This window comes from Thunnus albacares, chromosome 8 (genome assembly GCF_914725855.1).
Source record: "Thunnus albacares chromosome 8, fThuAlb1.1, whole genome shotgun sequence".
Taxonomy (NCBI): domain Eukaryota; kingdom Metazoa; phylum Chordata; class Actinopteri; order Scombriformes; family Scombridae; genus Thunnus; species Thunnus albacares.
In genome coordinates, this window is record NC_058113.1 from 12,472,066 (window position 1) to 12,492,202 (window position 20,137).

The following is a 20,137-nucleotide window of genomic DNA, read 5'->3' on the forward strand; positions in this document are numbered from 1 at the left end:
TCAATCAAAGCGTATTACTGTCTCATTGCTTGACATTTAAAAGGATTACCTCACACAGGCCGTCAATACAGACATTAGAGCTGTCCTGTGAACAAAGTGTCCCATCTTTAACTTTGCTGGCCAGGGCGAAGAAGAAATCATAACCTTCAGCAAAGCAGTACAGCTTACATACATCTTGATCTGGGAGGAAAGACAGTTTAAATAAAGAGATTACCAAACTGGTTGCAGAAAACAAGCAAATTGCCAACTACCATAATATAGGTAGATGCTAAAAGCCTCCCCAATAAACTCTCTTTTATCATTTTACATATTTTTTCTGAGTAATTCTGGAAATAAATGTCTCACCGTCCACTCTGGTGTATGGTCTCCAGGTGTAGTGCCATCCTCTGAACTGTTTGCTGTTGAACTCGGCACACTGCTGCGATCTGTAGTCAATGGTGTTGGGGGGACAATCCTGAGTGTTACATAGTTTGTATGACCTGGAGGAGCCTTCGCAGTACTTCCCTCCATATGCAGGTCTGCAGAGAGAAATGCAAACATATATCATGCAAACAAAGCTTTCCATTAGTTGCATAATACTACGTATTTAATTGAATGATAAAACTTTATTTAAAACCCCCTATTTAGCACTTGTAAGCCCTATAAGAACATTTAATACATGTATATTAATAACACACTATACTGTAGTTTTAAGCAGATTTGAGGCATTTTTAAATGTTAACTAATTTACAACATTTGTCCCCTACTATGAAGACATGTTTTTATTTTATTACAATTGTGTTTTACTATATTGCCATTCATTATCAGCCAGTACAATACATTAATAAACTCTCATATCTGCTTACAACGACATTATTGTGTGTAATGTTCAGATTATTTCTCATGTGTGAGTTGTAACAATTACAGGTAATACCAGATATACTAACATAAAATTAAGAGGAAAAAAGACACCCTTGTTACATCTGATTGCCAGATTGAGCAAGTGTGTGTTATATTACAAATAACTGAATTTCATTGTAATTCTGTGTTTTGGCAAGTGAGTATACTTGGCTATATGTGGATGTGTGTGAGTGTGCCTTTGTGAAGGCTTCTCCAATAACAGGTGTATATCCCCAGGCTATGTTCCTAAAAATCCCTTCCACGGGACAATTACACCTTCTATAAGCCCTCCAATCACATTGTCACTTATCTCTCTTTCCCTCTCTCTTTTTCCTGCTTCATATCTCTGCACTTCATCTTTTTCTGTTTTAATCCCTTCTCTGTCATCTCTCCTCTGCCCCTTCCCCCCCATTTTCTCTCTCTCCCCAGCCTCTTTGTTCCCCCCTCCACCATCTTTCCTCCCCTCTCTTTCTCTCTTCCCCCTTGTCACTTTCTGTCTAATTTAGCCCGCCACTTGTCAGGATCTTGGCATGACATGATAAAGAGGAGGCCCCTGCATTTGGTATAGGGCCCCATGACTGACTGTCAATGCAAATAATCCTGAGTGACTGATGATGAGTAAGGAACTAAGTGAGCAGATAAGTGATGAAGTGACAGGCCCATGTGAGTGATCTTCACTATTTTTAATCACATATCTTAATATACTCTTGGCCTCATATCAAGTGATCACAAAACACACACACACACACACACATACATCTCTTCAAACTAATGTCATATAAATAAACCCTCTGTGTGTGCAGTTGTATGTAAACATGTCTGTGTCTAACCGCATACTTGTTAGTTATGTAAGTTGCTGCATATTTAGTGTATGATTGTGGATGTAGATGACAGCAACACAGTAAAGGCCTGGTTACACCCGTATTAAAAATGACAAAATCAATAATCAAAACCATTCAGATCGCCGAGCCTAAGTAAATCCACACAAGTTTTTCCCAATGAGTTCAACTTTGGTGATCTATTACCTACACATTTGCACAGTAGTAGCTAAATCAAGCAGTCATCAGACAGTGTGACCTTTGTGGGAAAAGAGCTGTAAAGTCCAAAAACATAGGAAGCCCCATCCACTTTTATTTTACCTCCTCTGTTGTAACACAAGAGTCAATGAAACAAATAGTATATCATGTATATCTGTTAACTTATTGTCCTGTTAGCAACCAAGCTAATGAGCATGCTGACTGACAATTAGCAAGCTTGTGAGCTTGGGGAGCTTTTATGTGTTTTATGTGTTTCCACACTTCTGGAAACATATTTTGCAAATTAATTTCGCTGTGCCACTTTCTGGTGTGACCAGGCCTTAAGAAGTCAGCTTTAGGTGTGGTTTTGACCTTTGTTTTGCACTCATTTGCGTCATTTTTGTGGTTGGAAAGACTCCACTTAGTAGTCAGTGTGGGCAGAATTATTAAAGGAATAGTCTGACATTTTGGAAAATACTTTTTTATTTGCTTAATTGCAGAGAGTTAGATGGTGGTGTCAATCTGATGTTTGCCTGTTAAATATAGAGCTAGAGTCAGTAGGCAGTTAGCCTAGCTTTCCATAAACACTGAAAGCAGAGGGAAACTGCTAGCCTGGCACTCTCCAAAGCTCAAAATGTTCCCTTCCAACACCTCTCAAGCTACTAATTAACACAGTAAGAAATGGAAAATCAGCATTTTTGGATTTTAATTGGAGTAACATGCTACTGCTTTTTCTTAGCGAACAAGCAACAGCACTCCAGGGAGTCTCTGTACCCGCTTGCTCGCTAAGTTACAGTTACAGCACGTGACACCTTGTACAACGACTGTTGTTTTTACATTTCTGTTTATGAATTAATTAAAAAATCCAGATGCAATCTGTTAATGAGTGAACTTAAGATGCGCTAGCTAAGCTATAGCTAATCGACTGTTAGCTCCAGCTCATGACAAATTACAAACATGAGAGAGCGGTATCGCTTTTTACATCTAACTCTTGATAAGAAAGTGAAAAATGTCCCAAAATGTCAAACTACTCCTTTAAAAATGCCTGCTGATGTTTACATTTATGCGCGGTTCTCATCTTTTCTAAAATGCTCTGCTGTACCTGAATGCAAGGGATCGTTATCCTTTTCTCTACCTGGGGTTGTTGCACTGCCTCTCTCGATATGTGACTCCGCTCTCGCAACTTCGTGAGCAGGCAGACCAGGACGTCCACTCTGACCACTGGCCATGCTGAGGCCTTGGGCCCTCGTCACCCTGCTTCACACACTGGCCCCTGCGACACCACTGGAGCGAGAGAGAGGGGAATGGTGAGTGGGAGAGAAGGAAGCAGAAGAAGGGAGGCACACACAAGCAAAGAGCAAAGTGTCATAAAAGTGTCCAAAAAAAGTACAGACTTTCCAACAGACCCAGCACTTTTATCTTCTTTATGATGACTGTCTGTCAAACCATAGAAGAGGTCTGTAAGATATGGCTTTCAGGTTAACTGCTGTCAAAAAGGTTGTGGTCCAGTCCTGGTTACTTACAATTTATTAGTGAAACTCCAGTTGTGCTGCTTTTTGGACATTCTCTACCTTGAGCTGTCATCAGCGAGAATTAACAGAGTTAAGCCAAATATAACTGAAATGTGGAAAATCTGTCTCATACCTGACAAGGATATTAGCCTAAAATCAGTGGCGGACTCAGGCTGTGTGAGGGGCAGGGGCAAAAATATATACAGAGCACCTGATACATTCAGTGGGCCCCCATCTGCAGAGAACAATGATGCATGTTTGTTAAAAAGGCTACATCCCTAATAAAGATTAACATTTTATAGGGTGATTCAGAATATACTCTTCACAATGTTATTCTCCTGTACATTGCACCTTATAGGGCACCTTTAGGACACTGTTTTTTGTTAATTAAAAGGGCACTCATTATGGCATCATGTTTTCTTAGACGTGGGGGAACCCTAGAGGGCACTTAATTATGTGTTTTTGTTTTTTTTCACTGAAAGGGCACCCAATTCTGCACTTCAGTATGTTAGACTTAGGGGCACCCTAAATGGCACTTTTTTCCTTTTTTATTTTGTTTTCTCACTAGAAGGGCACCCATACAGAACCTCCAGTTCACCCCATTAAAACAGCAACTCACAGGGCAGTACATCACATCCTCTTTGTTTAAAGGGCATATCATGTTTGCTCTACTGTGGGGGCACCTTAGAGGGCACTTCCCCCTGAGTCCGCCAGTGCATAAAATATTATAACCACTAAAATATTACAACCACTAACCGCTGTAAAGTTGCATTTTATGTTGCACTACACTGTATTTCACTATTCCTTTTTACCTCCTCTTTTAAAAGTAGCAAAAGTAAAAAGACAAACAACCCATAAAATAAAAGGTAGAAATACTGTTGGTAACTATGCACAAATCAATATAGTAATGTTTCATAACTGCTGAAAAACAGATCTAAAACAAAAGAATTACTATCTGCCAAGGCACTGAGATAATTTAACTTCTTTCCAGAGCAAATCAACAATAAGGGTGGGGTATCTGCCTTTTAGTGATTTGTTTATTAGTATTCTCGGAATTCTTAAAAAAGGCGCAAACCAGAACTGGCAATTTTTTATTTTTTATTTTTTTTTTTTACATTTTCCTCATCTTCTCCCAATTTGAAAAGGCCAATTCCCTTTCTACTCCAGTCATTGTCACTTATAACCCTTACAAGTGGTCAGAGGACTGTGTAGAGGGCCCATATACTCTAGTACACGTGAAATCACTACCTGACAGTGAGGAGCTTCTCTGGGGCTCACAGTTACCTCTTCAGATACCACCACACTCTACATAAGGGCCATCCATGAACACTGCCAAATGGGTTCCATGAGGCAACCAGCCGAATCAGAAGAAACATATTAGATTAGATGTAGAGGTGTCACATGCCTCATACTCCTGAATTAAATATATTTAGTGTAAATCATAAAAAGGCTGAGTCATTAACCAACCAACACATGTTCCAAAATGAGCATTACTCCCCTCAAAATCCCTGAATGTAATGTGAGAAGACTTTCTGAAATCTAGACTCACTTAAAGCAACATTATGTCACAAGCTGTTTCCTGGCTCAGTCTTGAACTGGATTTACAATGTCAAGGTGACATCAGGCATGTTGTACTAAATTGCTATAGCCTTGGAGTGATCTCAGTTCTTGCAAGCACACACATAAGAGTGCACACATAACCCCCCTTCTGCATCAGTGTTGATATGGGGGCATATGTTCAGCTATTCTTGTTCTCGCTGTGTGTTCATGCCTGCACACAAGCCCACAGACACACACACACACACACTCCTCCAACTAATCTCGTGGTTCTTGACTAAGAACTAGAACAGCTGATTTCCCCTCAGTTTTCCCCTTGCGGCTGAGTGCCACGGATTCCTAAGTGAGCCTGTCATTGTTTGTGTTCAGTTAATTGTCCCGTGGAGGGAGAGGGCGGGATTAAACCATCAAATTCAATATATTGAGAAGCAAATGTCAATGAGGGGCTGTCAGGGGAGAGAGGGTAAGAGAGAGAGCGAGCCTTTGGGGAGAATCATCTTGAAAGAAGGAAGGAAAGAAACAAAGAATAAATAAAGAGCACAGATTGCTTTTTGGCGCAGACCCCAGTGGTATATTTTTGCCACATCAGCAACAAACCAATTGCAGCTGCTCCCTGAGGTAAAATAATGGAGGGAGAGTGTGGTACCTCTATTGAAAGGGGAGATTTTATTGACACTACGATCAAACAAAGTCAAATCTAAAACATAGTGAAGCTGATTCAAAGTCTTCACTTAGCTTACAAGTAAATTAACTAGCCTGTGCTTGGATACACAGACATTAATGACTAAAAAGAAGCAGTTAAAAGAAGTGCAGTGTCAGTCAATTCTAGACTTTTTGTCTTCAGCACTTTATAACACTACAACACTCAATAAATGTTACTTTTTATAGTAGTATCTCCTTCAATTTAGCCTGTTCACCTTATAAAATACTATCACTCTTTGTCTCATGTGCCATTTAGTCATTCAGAGGTCTGTGGTATCCCTTGGAGGAGGAATGCATGTGTGTATCTGTGTGTGTATGTCTTTACAAGCTCTACCCCTTTTATACGAAATGTCACATAATACTAAGCAGCACTTGGAAAAAAAATCTCTGGGCCAATTGATGTCTTGAAGGGAAAGCCCCTTATTTTATTGGTCTTGTGCTGCTCAGTCTGTTACTGAGTAGGGAATCTGAGAACTGTCACATTCATTGTTCTTGTTTGAATTGTGTTGTTCTGTTGGACAGCGTTATTTTTTTTTCAACAAAACTGCAAAGACATGTTTGTGAGAGGCTCTTGTTTGGTGCCTTTGATTTGTGGATTTATTTGGTGAGATGCTGCAGTGTGCTGGCAACAGTCAAAAAAAAACGAAAAAAAAACACAGGCCACCCTCATTCACCCTCATTTGACAAAACAAGGCAAGGCTTTTTCAAAGGCATATCTGCAAGATCATATTGGCTCCTTTGGCTAAAATGGAACAAAGGTTACCTTAGTAATGGTATCAGGGTATCTCTATTCCCTGAATAGATGGTGCATTTTCCCCAAAAAACATGATTAATAACATCCCAAAGGAAAGGTATCTAGCTGCATGTCCCTAGTAGCTGTTGGAGACATCTTTGGTATAACCACTTGAATTGCCTCAAAGGCTATGGTTAAAAAAGTCCAACAGAAGTGAATGGAATCTCATGGCAGTCCTGTGATGCCACTCTTGAGGTGACAAAGCTCGTGAGCATATACCCTCCCCCTCCCTCTCACACGCACACACACAAACACATGTGGGAAAGCACATGTTAAGTCACCATATCAGGTCCACAGGCAGAGCCTTCAGCCGCTGGCATAAACTTGGTTTCACACTTCCTCCCAACACGGTGGCACCACAGAGCCTTGCAGATATCCTGGAAGAACATGAAAGAGAAACAAACAGGAAGTTATATGACACTTCTAGCACGTTTTCTTGTTCCAAATTACAGAAGTGGGACTATCAGCATCTTTCTCACAACAACTGTAAACAAAGCTAGCGATGGGAAGAACAATAAATTATGATAGCATTGTTATTTCACCTCTAGAGAGCTATCATAAGATGTTGATGGAAACTTGCTGAAATTGATGTTGTCTGAGTAATGATCTTCTGGCAAGCTATCAGTGTACAGCAACTTTGTATCTCCAAAATATTTATGCTTCGGTAGCTAGGATAACAACAAAAAAAGAAAGAAACGAAAAATATACGCAGTTTGGTCCAGCTGTTGCAAGGCATTATCTCACAGGCAATGCAATGCATCAATGAAAATAAAAAAAGCACATCAATTGTTTCTGTAGCTGAATGACAAAACAGTTAAATGAAAAAAATCTGTAACCAGTATTTTCATACATTTCTTTGTTTAGCTTATAGTATATCTTAACATCAGAGAGAGTTAAACACGCAGATTATAAAGATTAAGACAAAAAGACATTACTTTGCGATCACAGGCATTGAGAGGGTACAATTGCCTTACCAAATTCATATGATGTCATGGCTGTGTTTCTCAGCAGTGGTCTGAAAGATTCAGATGGGAGTGCTGGGTGGTTTCCCTGCTCACATTGCCTGAGAAACATGGCCTGCTACTTTTTAACATGTCCACTCTATTATATCTGAATGACTATATCAGATTTTGACAACTCAGTGCAGATGCTGACAGGCACCTCGGCCTCAGCTTCTTGCTGCCAAGAGCCACCCTGGAATTGATCCCAAGGCCTATTTGTCCAGCTGTTTTGCTTGCTCAGGCCATTTAAACAGTAAAAAACGGCATAAAGAGAAAGAGTGAGACAGGGAGGAGAGTTAAGTGAGCGATGGAAGAAGAGGACAGAGGGAGACAGGGAGAGATGATGGACAGAGTGAGACAGAGAATGAGCTAAAGAGAGAAAAACACATTCTTATTATTTTACTTTTTGCTAATGTAACCTAGCTCTGTCTAACCATGCTCACCATGGAGAGTATCATTTGGCTCCTCCAGCGGCACCTTATCTTGACAACGCCTGCCAAAAAGTTTTGTGAAATATTCATTACGTGATAAATTGCGCCACAGAGGCTGAGTCTTGTAGTGTTTTTTTCTTTTTTTTATGAGTAACAAGTATCTGGAAAGGCAGTGAGCTTTAGTTTTGCTCAGGGACTTTGGGGGACCGTCCACCTTGTTGCTACCAGGTGCATGAGCAGAGAAAATGTGTGGAGGTTAGACCAAAGACACAAAAACCAAACCTAAACCCAAACCTAAAATAAACTCTGTGGCTTTTCGAAACTTCTTTCCAAACTTTTTCATCCTGCTTTCATTCTTCACCATGCTGTCCAACAAAGCAGACAACCTCAAAGTGCCATACTGTATTCAGTAGGAAACAGTGAAGACATAAATCCATCTCTCCCCTCTAATTTCCATATAGTCATTTTTCTACTGTTGGCCTTTACCTAATAAAGGCATAAAATACCCAAAAATTATAATTTAAAAAATGCATCCCCAGATGGCAAACAGATCCACCTGGTTGCAACCAATGGCAATATGTACACTCATGATAACTAACTAATAATAGTTACTTACAGCAGTTGCAGTACTCTTACAGTTCAAGATCTATTTGGGCCTAGATGTTAATTTATTTTGGGGTTAATGAGTTTGCAGATGGAGAAGTATATGTATATTCATATATGCATATAATATATGTATATTCTATATTCTAACCCTTACCCCTGTTAGGAAAATGAAAGCAACTGTCCCTATAAAAACAAAACATATCCAATGATTCCTTTTTCAGATGGACAAGTCCATCTTTGGTTCAGATGGGCTTCACCTTAGGTGCAATCTTTGGACCCACGAAGAACTATAATCCAGATACAAGGAGCCTTAAGAGCACAAATATTCTAAAACACCTCTACAGTGTCATTACAAATTACAGCAATATAAATGCTCTCAGGACTCAGGCAAAGTATTTCAAACAGCAACATCAGCAGTAATGAGACAATGGGAGAGTAACACAGAGAGATTCCCATTGGCAATGCTCCAGTGTATATTTAGTCATCCATCCCAGTGAGTATTTCACGGGCAGCATCATAACTCTCAGTGTTTATTTTCTGTGTGTGTGTGTGTGTGTGTGTGTGTGTGTGAGAGAGAGAGAGAGAGAGAGAGAGAGAGAGAATGCATGCATGTATGCATATGCATACATGCATGCATTTTTTTGCCCTCTACCTCATTCCCTCCATCCTACTATTGATTTCTCTCAACTTTTCAATTGCCACCAGATTTTTTAAAGCACTCAGGTTCCAGTGGGTGTGCTGGGGAAAACCCTTGAGAGAATCATGGCATGGCATGGATTTTCAACTCATTTCCAAATTTGCATGGGATGGCATGATCATGTTTACCTTCTTAAAATCGAGGGTGCACAGCTTGGCCTTCTCCCCAAACTGCCATTTGCACTGTGTGTCTGCATCGTACAGCTCGCCAGGCAGCTTCTCGGGGTACCGATACTCCTTAACTGCTCTGGGTTCATCTGATAGGCACAAAGCCTGGGCAGAACTGTTGGACAGGGGCAGAGAAGAAAGGAGAATAAAAGATGAAGTGTTTAGAAAGTAAGTCAAGGAAAGGACAGAAATGAGGAATCTTCAATAACTTTGGTGATATACAACATACAAGCAGACATAAACAAACATACATGTCATTAAGTGCCTTGCTTCATAAATCTTGGAAATGTCAGGTAGCTGGTATACAACTTTCACTGCTGTGCACACAGAAATTTCACAACAAAGAGCATCAGTCCACAATGTTCTATCTCACACAAGCTCCGCCCTCTAACTGGACTCTATACTATTCTCCAATCACAAGCATGCAATCACCCACTGAAATTTGCATGTACGTAGCTGGCTAATCAGGACTTGCCTACCGATTACATGTGTCTCACACAGTATATAAGGCAATGCTTTGCTGCTGCTGTCATCCTTCTCACTTCAGCGTAGACGAATCTGCTCACAGATCTTACTTCTCCATGGATATAGTCATCTCTCCAGCAAGCTTGTTCCTGCCCATTGTGCCCTGGCTACATTGCCGCCACTGCCAGACATCTCTTTTGTTTTGCCTTGGTTGGGACCATACAGGGAGTGGCATGATGCAGCCACTGCCTGGTGTTTATTGCCAAGGACTTTCTCCATTTCAACACTAGCAATGGTGGGACCATTTTCAGCTGTGTGACATTTTGCTCCGCTGTGATGAGAGCGACCCGGAGCTCTGCATCAATGATGAGTCCCCCACTTCATCCGGTGCCCCGCTACCGCCGCCGGTCACCTCGGCTGAGACTGTCCCAGTGGCTTCGCAGACAGACAATGATTTCGTCCTCTTGTCTTCCCAGAGGTTATGGCCATGGCACTGGAGCATGTGGGGCTCACACTAACCCCGCCTATCCCACCCAAACTGGTTAGCCAGCCACATGGAGACTTTTACAGCCCAGCTCATCTGGATCAACCAGTCTTTGTTTTGCATCCTCTCCCAGACATTTGGGAGAAGGTGAAGCTGAGCCGCCATCTGCTGCTTGCCCCTTCTTGTAGCCAGACAGGTGATGAGGTGCATCGCTGTAACACCATGGTGAGGAGGAGAACACACAGGCAGGGCAGAGCACCATCTGCCCCTGCCACATCAGCAGCAAAAAATGCCCTGAACATGGGGAGAGTCTGCGGTGCTGAAAATGTTTTAATAAAACAAATGACATTTTCCACCAAATAGCAAAATCCTCCACTCTCTCCTCTTCCATCTCTCCGGCCCACTATGACACTGTGATGATATTGGCCGAGCCTGCTTCATCCAGCTGATCACAGAGGCTGTGTAATGCAGAAAGCACTTGCTCAGCTGGTGCCCCTGCCTCTCTTCCCACAGTTAGGGAAGCAGATGGCGGGCGACCTCGTTCAGCTACATGCTATGCTAGCCGGAAAAAGCTCAGCGCTGAGCCCTGAGCATGAGCACTATGTTAGGCATGATGTTGTGAGGAAGAAACACATCCTGCCCGACATTGCGAAACAGAGAAGATCTGTCTCTCGCTGTGCTCTCGACCTCCAGCTGGCCGCCTGCCCACTGACACAGTTTTACGAGGAATGGCGTCACAGCTGCACCTTAATGGACAAAAAACTGTAAGACTGGGTTATTCACTCCAGTTCTGCCTTGTTCCTCCTCCATTCTTGGGCATCAAGGAGATAAATCTATCCTTCCAAGAGGAGATAGATTCTCTCTCCGAGGAGATCCAGGACTTGTTGCTAAAATTTGTCTCAATCTGTCTCAATCATTCCCACTCATGACAGACATAGGGGATTTTACTTTGCGTACTTTGTGGTTCCCAAGAGGATGGGATGTTTCAAACCCATTTTGGAACTCCGCATCCTGAACCAGTGCATTGCCTGACAGACCCTCATGTTAAACATCAGGAGATTGCTGGAGCTGGTTAAACCAGGTGACCAGTTCACCACCATCGACCTGAAGATGCATATTTTCACGTCGTGCACCAAAATGCAGGACGTTCCTGCATTACAACAGTATAACAGGCGTACAACAGGCTACAGTTTGGTTTCTCCCTGGCTCCCCACACATCCAGCAGGTGTGTGGACGCAGTGTTACAGTCGCTGCAGTCGCTGCATGACCAGAGCATGCAGCGGCTGCTTAGACAACCTCATTGTCATGGCAAGATCCAGGGAATGGGCCATTTTCCACACAGCCAAGTTGGAGCTGCACCTAAACTGGTTAGGTTTTGCCATCAACTGGAAAGAGTGCTCCCCAGCCACACCAACAGGTGGAGTAACTGGGAGTCGTGCTTGACTTGTTCAGACTCTGTTGGAATCCTGCAGCAGGCAGTCCTTGGACTGCTGAGGGGGAGTGACAGCTTTGTCTGCAGGTGTTGGGGCTCATGGTGGCGGGTCATCCAGTGTCTACACTGGGGCTCCTGAACATGTGCTGCCTGCCAAGGTCGTTCTCCACCCTGCGCTTGGATCCCAGGAGGCACAAGCACCGCATGGTGAACATTCCCCCATCAGTCCAGGAGGACCTGCATTATTGGGGGTCCCCACAGCATCTGTTGATGTGATCACCACTGAATCGAGTGACCTCCTACATAGCGGTGTTCACAGATGCGTACCTGATGGGGTGGGGTGGCACCTGCCTGGGGAGAGTGATAGGTGGTCTGTGGCCTTCAGGGGAAAACTGACACCTAAACCTCCTTGAACTTCAGGTGGTACTCTTGGTTCTCCAACTATTCCTGACTCTGGTTCAGGGAGATGTGTGTTGGTGAGAACAGACAACTGCAGCACAAATGTCTACATCAACAGGCAGGGTGGAGTCCGATCTACAATCCTTTTGAAGATGGCAGAGAACCTGGCAGAGAACCTTCCACCCTCTGGGTACAGAAAACAGGGGCACCAGGAGGTGGTGTAGCAGATTTGGAATTGGTTCAGGAAAGCGGAAATAGGCCTGTTTGCCAGTCGGAACAACACCTGCTGCCCGCTCTGGTGCTCCCTGATGCTGCAAGACAATCCGTCCGTGGGGGTGGCACACGCGCCATGGTCCAGGAGGCTGCTTTATGCCTTTTCCTCCTCTTCGTCTCATTCCCCCTCTGCTGGAGAGAGTGAGACAAGAGCGGCTGTCAGTCATCTTGATAGCCCCGGACTGCCATTTGGTGCCATGGTACACAGAGATGACCCAGATGTTGGTGGCCCAACCCTGGACCATCCCTCAAGTTTGGGGGGCCCTGTCCCAGGAGGCAGGCTCAATATGCGTGCTGCCCACATTGGGCCAACCTCTCCAGGCTTAGCTCCTGAGAGAGACAGACTGATGCGGGCTGGACTGGTCTGTATAGGTGGCGCAAACCATCCATGCCACGAGAACAGGATCCACCATTGCTTGCTACAAAGCTAAATGGTTGGGATTCCAATGCTGGTGCGGGGAAAGGAGATTAGATCCATTGACATGTGCAGTGGGGGAAGTTCTCTTTGCCACTGTTAAAGTGTATTCTGCAGCTATTTCCTCCTGTCATGAGAGTTTTCGCCCACCCCCTTGTGAAACGTTTCTTACTGGGGGTTAGGAGACAACGTCTGGTGATGCATGTCTCCACCCACCAGTGGGAACTATCATTGGTGCTTGAGGCTTGAGTGATTCCAATGAGTCTCTGGAGCCCTCCTCTCTGAAGGCGTTGTCATTCAAGAGAGCTTAGCTGCTTGCACTGACTTTATCTAAGAGAGTGAGTGAGCTGTGCACTCCATCGGTTCACCCCAGCTGTTTGCTACTTCATGGTGACTACAGTGGTGTTACTCTCAGACTGAACCCCTCCTTTGTTCCCAAGAACATAAAGAGTTCATTTAGGTCGAGAACTATTCAACTAGAGGCATTTCGTCCTCCACCCTATGGGCACTTCAGGGAGGCAAAATTGCATCTTGTGCCCAGTATGTGTGTTGACATGTTATGTTGAACGCACAGCCCCTATTCAGGACACTGAACAGCTGTTCGTGTGCTATGAAGAGGTGTGGCCAGTAAAGCCCTTTCCAAGAAGCACCTAGCTAGTTGGCTTTGTGAATGCATCTCCCAAGCTTACAGGTAGGCGGGTAAGGACCCCCCCACAGTGGTCTGAGCGTATTCCACATGTGGTGTAGCAGCGTCAATGGCCTCATTCAGTGGGGTGAGTGTCAAGGACATATGCAAGGCAGCGTCTTGGTCTACACTTTGTCCTTTCATAACGTTTTATCTCTTGGACATGACGGGCTCCTTTTCAAGGTCTGTGCTTGCAGGGGCGACTCAGGACTTGTGAAAAGGGTTGTGTGAGTGTCAGCTGTGGTACACCTGACCCTCCCCTGGGAAATATATGCCTTCATTCTCCCATGATCCACTTGGGGACTCAGGAAATGAGGTGTTCAGGGTTTCTGCTGTTTGATTTTGAACCCCTGCGAGATTAGGCCATGATTACACCAAGTTTCATGTTCATGTTATCTGGCCTGGGTTGGGCCCCCTATTGCTCCGCTGAAGCGGCATGGATTATAAAGTAGTAAGTGGGCCGCGGCAACTAACCTCTAGCCAGTCAGACTCAGTGAGGCAGTCTGACATGTCGCAGCATGGCGAACATTCATCGGGCTATGTCTACTGTATCCATAGAGTCCAGTAAAGGCAGAGCCTGTGTGAGATAGAACGAAGGTTATCATATTGTTACCCTAGTTCTATACGCACAGGTGGAGCCCTCTACCTATGGACCCTGCCACTCCTACGCCGTCTGCTGAAGTGGTTTCGGGATGAGAGCGGCAGCAAGGTGCTGCCTTATATACTGTGTGAGACACATGTAAGTGGTAGGTGCATCCTGATTGACCTGCTATGTACATGCAAATTTCAGTGGGCGATTGCGTGTGTGTGATTGGAGTAGAGTATTACCCATAGAATCCAGCAGAGGGCTCAGCTTGTGCTTATAGAACTAGGGTTACAATATTATAGCCTTCGTTCCATTGTTTCCCACCTTGGAAAGTACCGTAAAGTGTTGCTATGGTAACATATCAAGTTGCCAAACTCAAGTCCTGACAGTAATGGTTTTAATGCCTCAGACACTCAATTATGACAGACATAAAAAGCTCCTTGCCCATATCGCTCATATCCTTACACCAGTGGGGGGTTTCCAATGTTAACTGATATCACTGGTTACTATACAGAGATATTTTACTGCTTAAACACTACAGTCTGGGGAATATAATACAAAAATATGGTGGAAAGAGCATGAAAAGACAAAGTATGTTGGAGAGGTCCATCGTGCTAGTGAGTGGTCCTGATTGCTTTAGCAGAAAATATGTGTGTGTGTGTGTGTGTGTGTGTGTGTGTGTGTGTGTGTGTGTGTGTGTGTGACCTTCCATTGCTTTATTGCTTTATGGGTCCTATGTGTCTACAGAGAACAATGGCTGTTCAATATTCTGCAATCCTACATTGTTCACATAATAAAGTTTCTGAAAAATACATTACATTTACAGTGTGCATGCATCAACAGGTGAACATGTAAGGCCTGTGCATGCATGCATTCACTCACACACACTCAGTTACAAGCCATTTGTTGCTAATTTGCATGACACAAGGATCCAGAGACAGGTTTTCTTACAGCAGTTCTTCATATTCACTAATGGCACAGCAAGAAGCATTGGACCAAATGTTTTTTCCCCAAATTTGAGCAGTGAGCCCTGTACGCCACAAGATTATCATCAGCTGGACATGAAAAAAGGAACGTGAATAGCACCCATTATTTTCTAGGATTCCCTGCAGATCTCCTGACTCATCTCTTCCAGACAAAAATCACTTGGTATTTCTGTCTACCATGGATTGTTAGCGCATCAGACTAATATGCAGGAAAATTCATCTCTTATAATGTGTCTCTGTGACATACAGTATGCTGATGCAGGAAAACTTTGCATTGGCAAGATCAAGTCCTAAGCAGAGCTTTTCACTTACTGTACCAGGGTATTTGCTTTACATTACTACAAACTGCATTGAACTACTGATCATTGATTTTCCCAACACCTCTGCAAGACCAAACATTATGAGCTTCACCAAATCACCGAAAAAAATACTGCATATGTATTGTAAGGTGTTTCTGCTACTGTACGTTGTCCACCCCGATATGCTGAGTTATCATGCACACTGTACATAGCTTCTGTAATAGACAAAGACATAAAAAGGATATGTGAACCTTTGAGGTATCACCAACCCAGAAAATAATCTTTTTACTTTAATCTATCACAGATGCTTCGATGGGTTTTAAACCAGTGCTCATACAAACAAAAACGTTTACAAGTGGCTTTTAAGGGTATTTGGCTTTCCCCGTCATGGAAGATGTCCATCCATTTTAGGCATGACCAAGGGCCCTGATAAAACATCTGACTACACATACAATGTTGGCACAGACCTCTCTGTCATAGCTGACTGAGGGGAGGTAGATTGTGAGTGAGCGTGATGTAAAATATGTTGGCTAACACAAAGCTCCCTTCACTAACAGATGAAGGTAGAGACATTTAGGAGTCTCACTTAACTCAATAAGAATCATTTTGCCAAAAAACACTTTGATATCATAACATTCTGTTGATTGCAATTAGGAAAACATACAGCATTTCAGCATTTTTATCATGCAGTGATTATACAGGAAGACGACCCATGGTTGGTTCAGTGGTGCAGAGATCCCCCCTCCACGTGGCCCCAGGGGGTGATGGGAGTTTAATATAAGGCTGACAGGTCTAACAAGCGTGAGGTCACCCCAGCTCTAATAACTCAGCGAGGAAATACACTGTCTGTCTCCACCACTCTGAGAGGGGAGATCTGACAGTTCAGTTAACACACTGGTAAATTTAGTGGAGGGCACTGGCTCTGCAGCTATCTGGTTTCAAGCACACACATACACACACACAGAAACACACACCCGCACACACACACGCACAGACACAGAGAAACACAGCCAGACACACGGACGCTATGTCTGTGATGCTTGTTTTCTCACTTGGGTGAGCAGGCTGCATGCATGAAAATGCAGCTATTGCACGAACACACACACAACTTCACTTCACTCTCCCTCACACACTTTCACTCACATGTACCTTGACACATAATACATGTGCAGTCTGCAAAATAACACAAAATAACAACAGGAGAACAACAGCACCACATATCACTTAACTTAATTGCAATGTCAGCTATATATCTGAGCCTCTCACACACATAAATACAGACAGTAGGCCTGTTTGTCCTTGATTTTGCAAAATAAAGCAAGCCCCGCAATATTCATAATGTGAGTGCAGTTTTTCACTTGGTATTCTTTGGATCAGAGCTGCATTTGTATCTGATATATCTGCTACTGACATGTGTTTTCTACAACACATGTTCATCTATCAGTAACACATGCGGAATACTTTGAACACAATGTATGTTAAAAATGACTATTGCCAGGACCACTCTTGTTAATAATTCTGTTCTATAAACTGATACAGTGTTTTATGTCTTTGTTGAATGATCACTGAAAAGCTGGCACGAGAACTTACTCATTACTCATCAATAGAACATATGGACATAAGACTTTCCAAGCAGTGTTACCAATTAATGTCAGCATTAACCGTAAGTGCTTCTTAAATCAATTTTTTTAGGATTGTTCACCACAACTAAAGCATAGCGCTAATAGAAAATCTAGTTGCTTACTTGAGGAAGCGGCTGAGGTACTGGCGGCTGCAGGCAGACCAGGAGAAGATACCATTGTGTCCAGCTAATGTGGGAGACATGATGTTGCCCTCTGACTTCTTACAAACGTTTCCTTCACCATCATGGACCATTCCAAAACTGAGGAATAAAAAAACAGCTATGAGCTATAAAAGATTTTGCATGTACAAGTCATGGTAACACTTCTAGATAGTAACTGCTGAGCTGCATGCTCCATATTATTCATTACAACAGTAGAGGGCAGGTGGATATGAATGTGTTCAACAATTTTGAAGAACCCACATTAATGTGGGTATATAAATGTTTAAAACTTATGTCATTAGCTTGTGAACTTTTCTCATGGAGATAAAAAATGCTTAAAACATATTTTGTTGCCCATGGTCAAATCATGTTCTAATGCATATCACATGTTAAATGTGCATAACAAGAATGCAGCAATTGATAAACACATCTTGGTCTGTTTTCATTACATTCTTTTGATTTCTTTGCAAGGGTTGCAAAATTTATCACGGTGGGTATATGAACACAAACACATTTACCAGTCACATTTTTAAGCATTTCTTTTTGTCATTATGATAGGGATGGAAACCCTTACTTGTGTCCAGATTCATGGGCAATGGTGAATGCCAGACCCAGGCCTGTGTCTTCATTAATAGTGCAGCTCCGGTATTTGCTGCACATCCCACTAATTGGAGCAAAACCTGCAAAACCAACGATAGAGTTTCACAATTTTGCATCCTACAGCAATTATTTCATTAGCCATAATACAGTCAGATCAAACAAAAACAGGAACTACCAAGAGTTTGAGTTACAATGACCACTGTCAAGCTGTAGTTGTGGATTGCACGCATTAGAAATATCAAACACACCATAACTGGATTAAAGCCCCTCCATATGTTAAAATATGGGACTCAGTGGGAACATTCCCAGATCCCCCTGTGACCTTTCACTCCACTTTAACACAGTCTGTCTCTGTCTTCACTTCTCTCATATCTCCCATTCTCTATTAAACTCCCTTTTACTATTCAGCTCCCTTTATGCCTCTCTGTGTCCACTATCCTTCTGTCTCTCCTCCTCACACACATAGACACACACACGGCACCCCTGGCTCGGAATCAAAAAGGGTAATGCCCATGAGGGCCTCCCTTAATGTTTTCGTCTCAGTGTCTCAGGGAGAATTTAGCCTTGTGTTTTGTTATTTTATGACTGAAAGTCATTCGCTATAGGGTGCAATACCCCTTAAGTAAAGTTCTCACGTACATAACTAAAGTGAATAATGATATTAAACATGAGCAGGCAGATTGACTGTGAGAACTGCCATTTAGTTTCTTTTTGTGTCAGGAGAGAGGTAGATCATTGATATTACATGGTGGTTTTGAAATATGGAGGAAAACATTGAGGCATAGAGCTGTAACTGTTATGCAAATAAACTGTGTTATATACTGACTGGTAGCGCCAATGGTCATTTTGCCTCGCACCTTTGGGATTCAGTCAGAACTCACTCCTTTTTGACTACACACACACACACACACACACACACACACCTTTGAACTTTGCTTTCATAGCAACGATTAGGGCTAATGCTAGCCTCAACACTTTGAAGTCAAAACTAAAGTCTGGGGTTTAAAGGTAGTGTGTGTGTGTTTGTGTGTGTGTGTGTGTGTGTGTGTACGTGTGTGCGTGTGTGTGTGTGTTTGTGTGTGTGTCACTGCATCTCTCTGGGACACAAAATGGAAGTTTTTTCTCACAGTGTGGAAGACTACAATGTGTTAGCATGGTCATTACCGCAAACAAGCTGTTGTTAGTTTGTTAGATGGTGTACACTCACAAAGAAGTTTGCATATGTGTGTGTACAACAGTTGAGCTTACAGATAATGGCTAAAGAGCACTTAGATTATGCTTTACGTTTTCAGAAGAGGAGTTGAGGTCAAGCTCCAGATTAATTAATCAAATTGCCCTCTCTGCTCATTTTTCTGTTTTCTTTCAAAACTGTAATGGTTTTTCTTTTTACTCTATCTGCTGTTAAACTTTGTATTTACAACATGTACAGTGGGTGATACTGTGGGGCTGAAAAGATCTGAAAGCCATAGATCTTTCCAACATCTGGTTTGGCTGGTGTGACCAGGGTCACACCGTGTGACAGAGGACAGGGACATCTTCCCAGAGAAAGACAGAGAGGAACAGACAGAGACAGAGAGAGATAATGACATTATTTCTATTAAGAGCAAGACACACACAAAGAAAAAGAGAAGAAGACAAATGGCATGTATGTGACTTTATCCAAATGAGTCAGTGTTAGGAAAAGCAGTCATACTCTCTCATTTCTCATTGTTTCAACATTTGGATCAGTTCTTGACATTGCATTTGAAGAGAATCCTTTGTAATATCCCAAATTACACTTGAAGGCATGTTTTTTCAAGAGTGCAGTGATATCAAGGGAAAGTTAAAAGATGTACCAAGAGTGTCACAGGGTTCATTCTTCCAAGAGCAGATGTCGAGTCCCGTGAGGAGGATGGCGTGGTCGTGGCGTCGGCCCTCTCTGCCTCCCAGAGTGGACTGCCAATGGCAGAAACTGTTCAGTGTGTGGTCTGCATGGTGGTTTATCACCAAACCATCCTGTGAGATAAAGGAGATAGAAGTAAGGAGGAGAGACAATTGGGTCTTCATGAAGGGAAAATGCAAGAATGAAATTATAAAGATCAATTATGTAAGAGTTACAATCAAAATATGTGTCCTTCTATGCTGGTATGAATTACTTTCCATTTCCATTTAATTGCATGTGTGACCTTGTATAACATTTTCAGTGTAATATTTGTGTTAAGCATTGAAGTGCATGCAATAAAAGAAATGGAATTCCTTATCTGTTAAATTTTGGATTACCAGATGTATGTGTTAGTTAAAGGAAACATGATGACATGAGAATGGACTCTGATACTGGGCAGACTAAATTCTGCAACATCTTTGGCATTTTTGGCATTCCTCCCACTGATA

General features: G+C 42.7%; 1 protein-coding gene across 2 annotated transcripts in view; it reads right to left on the reverse strand.

Moving 5' to 3' along the window:
* Positions 1–20,137, reverse strand: part of LOC122988186 (A disintegrin and metalloproteinase with thrombospondin motifs 16) — a 60,072-nt gene that overhangs the window by 18,094 nt on the left and 21,841 nt on the right. For both annotated transcript variants that reach the window (XM_044360368.1, XM_044360369.1), the window contains exons 7-14: positions 19,603–19,762; positions 17,742–17,847; positions 17,129–17,266; positions 9,322–9,475; positions 6,740–6,835; positions 3,031–3,179; positions 346–518; positions 50–180 (exon numbers count right to left, since the gene is read on the reverse strand). In XM_044360368.1, the coding sequence (XP_044216303.1) occupies positions 50–180; positions 346–518; positions 3,031–3,179; positions 6,740–6,835; positions 9,322–9,475; positions 17,129–17,266; positions 17,742–17,847; positions 19,603–19,762 (1,107 nt within the window). The remainder of the gene's footprint in view (positions 1–49; positions 181–345; positions 519–3,030; positions 3,180–6,739; positions 6,836–9,321; positions 9,476–17,128; positions 17,267–17,741; positions 17,848–19,602; positions 19,763–20,137) is intronic.